Here is a 9,566-nt window from a genome sequence, read left to right on the forward strand (position 1 = left end):
TGCCCCGCCCATTTATGCCATGAGACAAATCATTCCATTTTACTTCCAAATGAAATTTCACAGTGCTGCAAATGGACCGATATGTCGTTGGGCTGCATGATATGATTTTGGAATCACGCTTTAGGCTGAGGGACAAGTGACCCATTATAAGACGAAGATTACCTATACAAAGATTAAAACCATCATATCAAACATCATCATTCATGATGCCCAGGTTAAGCAATAATCCTCAAAATGAAAACCATATCACCAGTAGAGGTCACCCAACTGCCTGGCCTGGTCTTCAGAGCCTTTATGAAGGCTAACAGTACTGGAGCTAACTCGATCTCTGAGGGAACTCTTCACAGGGCAGTCACAGAGAAGGCATGACTCTTGGATATAACGATATGGCACTGTTTGATGGAGGGACCTGAAGTACGGACTTCCTATTATACCTGGTGGGATGAGCAGAAACAGTGAGGACTAAAGAAACAATGAAGGACAGGTTGTCTTGCAAATAAACTGTTCCTATGCCATGTGGTGTTTTATAAGTGGCAACCAGTGTCTTGAATTGAATCTGGGAGCCAATGCAGCTCACAGAGTAGTCATATCTGCATGCTGTGGTGTTCTGGACCAATTACAGCTTCTGAATGCTCTTCAAGGGCAGCTCCATTTAGAGTGCTTTACAGTAATCCAAAGAGGAGATTACTAAATTATAAGCAAGGCCTCCGGTTTATGAATGGTGTCATTAGTACACAAAAGGAACCTGTGCAAGGGTTCCCCTAGTCACAGCTGTTACTTGCTCTTTGAGCAGGGGCCATGAATCCAGTCTTACATGGCCCCTGGTCAAATATATATCATTTTTGTGAGGACTGAAGATGCCAGTTGAACCAAAGCCTGTTCTACACAATTCAGGCTGACATTTCCCAGGCGTTGAGAAAGAATCTCCTTCATTAAGAATACCTAAGTATCAGAAGAATAAAGAGGGATTAATTCTTGTTTTGTATTGTGACCTCATGGTTTATTGGTTCTTACAAGATCTCTCATGCTTTATTTATTTACCTTCTCTCAGGTATCCCAGGGTGTGTCTCATGACCCACTGTTATTAGTTGCACCCACGATACTTATGACATGGCTGCATCAATACCATGATAACTGTCAAGAGATCCTGAGTCATATCAAGTAAGATACTTATGTGAGACATTGAAGTATGTTTGTAGCAATATTTTACAGTAATGTTTCTTTATCATAAGTTACTGTTGATTCTAAAATGACACTCAAAGATGGGTCACTTGAGACTTTTCTGATCATACCTTGCTGTTTCCCCAGAAGTTACAGCTATGAGCATTACTCATCACATGCAGACCTTGTCTTTTTTGTATCATTTTGAATTCCACCCTTCATGAAAGCAACTCAGAGCAGTGTGCATGATTTATCACTTCTATTCTTGTTGTAACTCTATATCATAAATTACTCCAAGAGAGTGTTTCTAATTCAAGGGCCTTCATGGCCTTGTTCCAATACACAATACACTTAATCCAGTTGGCCATTTACCCAATTAGATCCCCCTGCTGAGGATCTTGGAACCCATTTTTTCCAGGAGGCATTATGGTCTAAATATCAGGAAAATTTCATAACAGCACTAACTCTTCTCCCATTGACCTAGCAAACAGCAGTAGATATGGCTTAAATTGTGCTGCAGCCTGTTTTTTGTGCTGTCAGGCCTTGGCAATGAATTTTACAATGGGAAAGGCTTGGATTTTTTTTTCAACTGTTCTGTCTTTTCAGCTTTTTTTCCCTTGGAGATAGCTATGCAGATGAGGCAGTTAAATAGATTTGATGTTCCCAGGACATAGTTTACTGGATTGATTTAGCTTAGTTTAGATTGATTCTGCTTTGGACAGAATCTAGACCTATGGGAATCAGCTCATAGGGTCAGTTGACCCAGTTGTGAAAACAGGGCCAGTGACTTTCAGGTCAGAATGGAGATTTGAACATCTGTCTCCTTAATTTTAATCTGGCAATAGTTGCATCAGCACCTTCATACTCAGTTTAGTTATGAGTCTGAAGATGTTAGAGGTCAGGCTGAATGAATTCATCTAATATATAATTTAGTATCTTGTAAACCTCTAGGAAAAGTACCTAATTTCTTTGTTGGTAGCCTAAATTGTTTTGAAGAGGAGATATAGATAAATTTCACATAGATCTGACTCAGTTTGGCAGTTATTTTTTAACATCTGCAGAATACTGATTGCATATTCTTTAAATCATTGTTCATCTAGATGAGAAAAATGATCTGGGTGACAAAATGTTGATTATAACCTTGCTGGTAATGGTTCCACCAAGTTTTAATTATGGATAGTTTAATTTTTAAAAAGATTCAGCATTGGCAGTTTAGAGCAATTTTATATCCACATTGAGACTTGTCATTAATTTCATTATTTATAAAATTCATAGAGAATGTGGACAACCCGATATTGAGATGAGCCATTAGGTTCTTCTAATGAAATTGGTTGATATGAGCAGAAAATAATATTACCATATTTTTCAGAGTATAAGACACACTTTTTTTCCTCCTAAAAGAGGGTGGAAATGTTGGTGCCTCTTACACACCAAATACAGCCATTTTTGGCCTCCCGAAGCCCCGCCCCACTCATCCCATTTTGGTGAAAATGGGCCCTTTTTTTTGCAAAAATGGGGTGTGCAGAGGGTTTGGGAGGCCTGCTCCTGGGGGCTGGTTAGGGCAAAAATGCCCCCGTTTTTCACCTGTTTTTTTTGAAAGGGTCCAGCCCCCAGAAGCACCCTGCAGGCCTCCCAAACTCTCTGTGCACCCTGTTTTTTGCAAAAACAGGCCTGTTTTTCACCCATTTTTTGCAAAAATGGACCCGTTTTTTCCCTCCCCCAATCCCCAGTCACACTCTGCAGGCCTCCCAAATGCTCTGCGTGCCCCGTTTTTCGCAAAAACAGGCAAAAAATGGGTCAAATTTTGCAAAAAACGGGGTGCGCAGAAGGTTTGGGAGGCCTGCAGAATGTTCCTAGGGGCCAGGGAGGGCAAAAGCTTTTTTGTTCTTACCTACCTCTTCGAAATCTTGCTGCATCTTATACACCAGTGCGTTTTATAGTCCAAAAAATACGGTACATTTGACAGCTAGTAACATACAGGAATTTGAAAAGAAAAACAAGTAGCCTAATGCTGTACACTTATGAAGATAATGTTTTCTTCCCCTTTGATACCAGGTAGTTTAGATTTAGATTTATTAGATTTTTTATACCGCCCTTCTCCTGAAGGACTCAGGGCGGTTCACAGCCAGGATAAAATAATAATTATGTACACAATAAAACAATAATTAAAAAACTTATTAAATATAAGGCCAAAATTAAAAACCATTTAAAACCTTAAAAACCCCATAAAATTTGCATCTAAATATTAAAAGCTACTAAAAATTTCTATGCCAGTCCTGCTCGAATAAATAGGTATGTCTTCAACTCGCGGCGGAAGGTCCAAAGGTCAGGCAGTTGACGGAGTCCTGGGGGAAATTCATTCCAGAGGGAGGGAGCTCCCACAGAGAAGGCCCTTCCCCTGGGGGCCGCCAGCCAACATTGCTTGGCGGACGGCACCCTGAGGAGTCCCTCTCTGTGAGAGCGCACGGGTTGGTGGGAGGCAATCGGTAGCAGTAGGCGGTCCCGTAAGTAACCCGGCCCTAAGCCATGGAGCGCTTTAAAGGTAGTCACCAACACCTTGAAGTGCACCCGGAAGACCACAGGTAGCCAGTGCAGCCTGCGCAGGAGTGGTGTTACATGGGAGCCATGACCGGCTCCCTCTATCACCCGCGCAGCTGCATTCTGAACCAGCTGGAGCCTCCTGGTGCCCTTCAAGGGGAGCCCCATGTAGAGAGCATTGCAGTAATCCAAGCGAGAGGTAACAAGAGCATGAGTGACCATGCATAGGGCATCCCGGTCAAAGAAGGGGCGCAACTGGCGAATCAGGCGGACCTGATAAAAAGCTCTCCTGGAGACGGTCGTCAAGTGATCTTCAAAAGACAACATAGTTCTGCTGCTATGAAAAGTTCTTGTTCTTTCACAAAACAAAACCATACATGTTTTTACTGTAATTGTGAGCCCCTTTTTTCTTTTTCAGAATGATTCCTGCCCAGTTTTTAAAAGCAAACACTGATGTGTTCAAACCCAATGCAAAGGTGTACATTGAATCGCTTATGGAGAAATGTGACTTCAGACAGGTAAAAAAAGGCATGGGATAGACTGGGATAGGAAAAAGCATACACAAGTGGCTAATGTGCTATGACGTTTAGTTTCAGACATGCGAAGTCCGGCATTGTAAGAATGCCTTTGGTTGTTCCATGGTCCATAAATCTGGTTGGAAAGTGGTCTATTCTGGTGACACCATGCCATGTGCTGCTTTAGTTGACATGGGTGAGCTACGCATTGAGTTCTACATTACCTAATAGTTTGGCTCAAACCACGTGTTTTCTTACACTGCTCTTCAAATGTCACAAATATGGTTCTCACAGGAAAAGATGCTTCTTTGTTGATTCATGAAGCAACCCTGGAGGATGGAATGGAAGATGAAGCTATAGAGAAGACACACAGGTAAAGAATTTCTACCAAAGGGTGACATCATCATTTTTTTTTATTGAAAAGGTTTTACACTCATCATCATTTTTTCATGTAAGGGTGAAATGAAATAAAGGAGATTTTTTAAAAAAGATTTTTAAAAATCTAAACTGTAACATAAATCATCTAGAGTTAAAATTTATGTTCCTTGAATAATTATGTAAGATTGGAGCAGTTGTTAATCACTTCAACTGTTGCATATTTACCTGTTGTAATGAAGTCCAGTTTAGTATTGATATCAGTTGAACCCTTTTTGTTTTGTAAGGTTATTTATTTTAAAATCCCTCCACCTATTATATTAATATGCTAAGAATATATGTTTTGACATGAAACAATGTATTATATATAGGGAATAAATGTGGCCCGTCTCAATATTTAAAGGTTTAATTTTGTTATTCCAAGAAAAAAATTGAGCCAGCAGTTTAAGATTCTAATACTTTTTAGACCAGGATTCTGATAGAGGAGCAAGACTAGATGGCTTAGTTTTCTGTGGGTCAAATAAATTGCTTGGCATTTTGAAGCAGGCCTCTTTGCTGATTTATTTGGCAAGGAATGGCAGCTGAAATACTCCATAAATGCTTTTATGTTGCTCCTATACTAGTCTTCCAATTTGCTTTTCCTTCCCTTCTTACATAATTTGCTATGAAGGGTTCTGGGAAGATTTCTTTAATTCTTAATGTGTTTTCTTTTTGTTTCCTTTCCATAGCACTACTTCACAGGCTGTTGAAGTTGGAATGCGAATGAATGCAAAATTCATCATGCTCAATCACTTTAGTCAGCGCTATGCTAAGATTCCTCTTTTCAGTGAAGACTTCAGTGAAAAGGTTGGAATTGCATTTGATCACATGCAGGTCAGTTAAAATTGTATCTTAAGATAAGAGAGCTCCACATTTTCATGTGCTGCTTTTGGATATTGACTGTTTTTTCTAAATAACCTAAAAATATTGATCTTGTTTACCATAGATTAAATTACGTAAAATTACATAGGGGGATCTCTGCTCCAGTATCTCAAATTGTCAAAATCATTCTGTCTTACTGAAGTGGATTCACAGCTCACATCTTATAATACTATACAAGCATGTATGGTTTCTGTTGTTTTTGTCAGCGCTCCTTTGTTGCTTAGTCTGCAGTTGCTTCTTGATTCCAAGTTATTCATTTTTCTGTGCATTAATTTTTATTTCTTTCTTTGAAGCAGCTCAAATTGCATTATTTGGAGATGCTTTCCTTTATTTCCCATTCACAAGAGAATGATTGTACTTCTAGAGTGATCTGATTTGAAATAATTTAATCTAGCAGTCCTTTTAATGAATTTCCAGTAGATTGGCATTTCACTGGGTTGGGCTTAATCTAGTGAGCTGAGCGTAGTGTCCTTTCATTATACATTTGGACTATCAGGTCTGATAGGAAGTCACTGGTTCAAGTCTCTCAGTTCTTCTTCAGAATGTATTTTCATCTCTCCATTGTGTATCTTAGTTCCAAAGTTTTTCAGTATTTCCCCCTGAGGGAAAGTGGGAAATGAGAATAACTACCTTGAATTGTCAGAGATTGAAAAGTAGGAAGGAATGACAAATATCTGAGCGTTCCCTTTCCAAATCAAAAAGTTTTGTCTTTCTGCTTAAAAGAGTTTTTAGATGCTCAGTTCAGAATTAGACTTAGAACTAGGTTAGTTTTCCTCCTTCGTAACTCACTTTTCTAAGCTTCCTATAGATATAGTGCATTTTCATTTTCTGGAGACTGAGCAGCCCTTCCTGAATCTATCAATTTTGTTGGTTTCTCACAAAGCCATTAATAATTCTGCTAAGTGAACCAGAAAGTGTTTTAAAATTAGTTTATGTAGGAGTGATAGTGATTGTGCAGATAATAAAAAATAATTGCTACCAACCTGCCTTCCATTGAGGACCTGTATACTGCACGAATCAAGAAGAGGGCCGTGAAAATCCCTCACAGGGATTACAGATCCCTCACATCCAGGACATAAACTGTTTCAACTCCTACCCTCAAAACGACGCTATAGAGCACTGCACACAGAACAACTAGACACAAGAACAGTTTTTTCCCCCGAAGGCCATCACTCTGCTAAACAAATAATTCCCTCAACACTGTCAAACTATTTACTAAATCTGCACTACTATTAATCTTCTCATCGTTCCCATCACCAATCTCTTTCCACTTACGACTGTATGACTGTAACTTTGTTGCTGGCAATCCTTATGATTTATATTGATATATTGACCATCAATTGTGTTGTAAATGTTGTACCTTGATGAACGTATCTTTTCTTTTATGTACACTGAGAGCATATGCACCAAGACAAATTCCTTGTGTGTCCAATCACACTTCGCCAATAAAAAAAAAATTCTATTCTATTCTATTCTATTCTATTCTATTCTATTCTATTCTATTCTATTCTATTCTATTCTATTCTATTCTATTCTATTCTAATGTAATCTATGGCATGGTTGTTTTTTTTAGTAAACCAGATAAATATTCTTTAGGATATTTACTTGAGAGTCTCACTGGACACCCATTGTTTTGGCCTATGTTCAGGCACTTTGGAGGAAGGGATGATATAAATGCACATTTGGGGTTGATAGAATATATTGTATTTGAAGATTCAAATTTTGATAAATCCCTGGGTGTTCTTATTTTTCCAAATCATTTTTCTAATCTGAAAAGTTGTTATTGCTATTTCACTGAACCTTTGTGTGCTTTTTCTAATGCAGGTTTTTGCCCAGCTTTCTCTGCCCAACCCTCAACAGTGCTTCTATTATTTTTGAAACTTATGCCCCTGTAGTAACTTAATGTTATACAGATAGTCCTTGACTTACAACCACAATGGAGCCCAAATTTTGGTTCCTCAATGAGACATCTGTTAAGTGAGCTTTGCCCCATTTTACGACCTTTCTTGCCACAGTTGTTAAGTGAATCACTATAGTTGAGACATTAGTAAGCCAATTGTTAAGTGAATCTGGTTTCCCCATTGACTTTGCCTGTCAGAAGGTCTCCAAAGGTGATTGCATGTCATAAATACGAACCAGTTCCCAAGCATATGAATTTTGATCACATGACCATGGGGAAGCTGCAAAGGTTGTAATTGTGAAAAATGGTCATAAGTCTCTTTTTTCAGTATCACTGTAACTTTGAACGGTCACAAATGAATTGTTGTAAGTTGACGACTACCTGTATAGCTTTTTAGTCTTCCTTTATTTTTAAAATCATATTTATTTTTAGTTGATTTTTATTTTATCTCTTTATGCTATAACTTTTTGTAATTTAATATTCTGTGGTCTCCAGAGCTACAGTATGAAGGTAGGTCTGGTTCTTTGTTTTAGTTTCTTAGGATTTTTTGCCTGCTGCCACTCTCTCTCCCGATCATGCTTTGAAGTTATAGCCACATTGGAGTTCCTCTTATGCATACACACACTCACATGCACACATTCATACTCACGTGTGTGTGCACACACACACACACACACACTTACACGGTTCTCTTGAACAATACAGATATATTTGTTCCAAACTTTAAGAAGAATTATAGCACACACCATTATCTTTCTGATTATAGGATTAAAAAGAGAGAGGAATAAGTCACCTTTTTTGTAGGTGTGACATCAGTCTAGTGAAAGTCAGATCTAGTGACCTATTGGCCAGTTCATGTTCTGTTCCCAGTTGGCTTTTTGAAAAGAAACCAGATATGATGGTGTGTTAGAGTGGAAGAACACTGATTTTAGAATTCTGAGATGGTTTTTCCTAGAGATCAGAACATTTTAAATATACAAATGAACTTGAAAAATTGACTGGGCACTAGATTAGTTCACCAGGTTTTTCTCAGTCTGCTGACACAGTTCAAAAATGTTCAGTATTAAGGTACATGCTACACACGTAACCTTTCCTTTACAAAAAATTAAAGGCTGTAGATTCATACAGATTCTGTACAGGTTTTTTGCTATATATTATTTATTTTTTTCAGGTTCGTTTTGAAGATTTCAATGCCATTCCAAAACTGATCCTTCCTCTGAAGGCCTTGTTTGCAGATGAGATTGGAGAGATGGAGGAGCGCCGGGAGAAACGAGAATTGCGCCTCTTGAAAGAGGCGTTCAAAGCTTCCCAGACTGCCATGGGGAACAGATCGCCGGCCAAAACGAAATTGGAACACACAGAGGATTCTGTTGGAGCACCAAATAAAAAACTGAAAACTACCAATTAAGCAAAGCAGCGAAGTAGCTGCTGTTCTATCAGGGAGAGTGACTTCAGCATATGACATCTGATATGTGTGATGCTGAAGACTCTAGGAGGTATCAACGCATTGAACTTTGCCAGACGGTTGGCTCTGGATAAATTGCCTGTGTTGCCTCTACAAAGCAGAGTTCCTGCTGAACATGTTAATAGCATAGCTAACAAAATGTACTTCCCACTGCATTATCTGGAGACACTCTGGTCCGATGGCTCATTTGCCTGTCTGCTGGAAATATTTTATTATATGGTAATGGAGAAAAGTGGGGATCTGCAGCCTATTATTTGAGTCTCAAAATAATGGTTAATTTCTTTTAAAAAAAGAGCTTTAGGCTGGACAAGCTTGTAGTGTTATGATCTTATACACTTTTGGAGTTGTCACTGCTTAACTAAAATTAATTTTGCAGAATTCTTCCTATGAGGCTGTTTATAGCATAACATTTTAAGTAGTCATATTTTTAAATTCAAGGACCCGGTAAATAAAATGTACAGCATGGATACATTGTATGCACATTGTCCTAAACTTTATTCAGCTATATTATTGCAAGCTAGATATTTCATAGACATATATTAACCACCTAAATAAGTACAAACTAAGTATTTTCATTGTATTATTTCCCCCAAAAGAAGCTCAAATTCTTTATCCAGGTCAGCCACCAAAAGCAAAACAGAATGATTAATAGTTACAGTCAAGAAACACTTGGGTAGCTATAGGCCCCTTA

At 38.5% G+C, this 9,566-nt stretch overlaps 1 protein-coding gene across 3 annotated transcripts in view; it reads left to right on the forward strand.

The window, feature by feature from the left end:
* The window catches only part of ELAC2 (elaC ribonuclease Z 2), a 32,931-nt gene extending 23,582 nt beyond the window's left edge, over positions 1-9,349 (forward strand). For all 3 annotated transcript variants that reach the window (XM_058171028.1, XM_058171029.1, XM_058171030.1), the window contains 6 exons: positions 1,052-1,161; positions 4,118-4,217; positions 4,290-4,410; positions 4,509-4,587; positions 5,318-5,462; positions 8,582-9,349. In XM_058171028.1, the coding sequence (XP_058027011.1) occupies positions 1,052-1,161; positions 4,118-4,217; positions 4,290-4,410; positions 4,509-4,587; positions 5,318-5,462; positions 8,582-8,818 (792 nt within the window). In that variant the 3' untranslated portion in view covers positions 8,819-9,349. The remainder of the gene's footprint in view (positions 1-1,051; positions 1,162-4,117; positions 4,218-4,289; positions 4,411-4,508; positions 4,588-5,317; positions 5,463-8,581) is intronic.
* The last annotated feature ends 217 nt before the right edge of the window (positions 9,350-9,566 follow it).

The sequence above is a fragment of the Ahaetulla prasina genome, chromosome 2 (genome assembly GCF_028640845.1).
Source record: "Ahaetulla prasina isolate Xishuangbanna chromosome 2, ASM2864084v1, whole genome shotgun sequence".
NCBI classification, from domain to species: domain Eukaryota; kingdom Metazoa; phylum Chordata; class Lepidosauria; order Squamata; family Colubridae; genus Ahaetulla; species Ahaetulla prasina.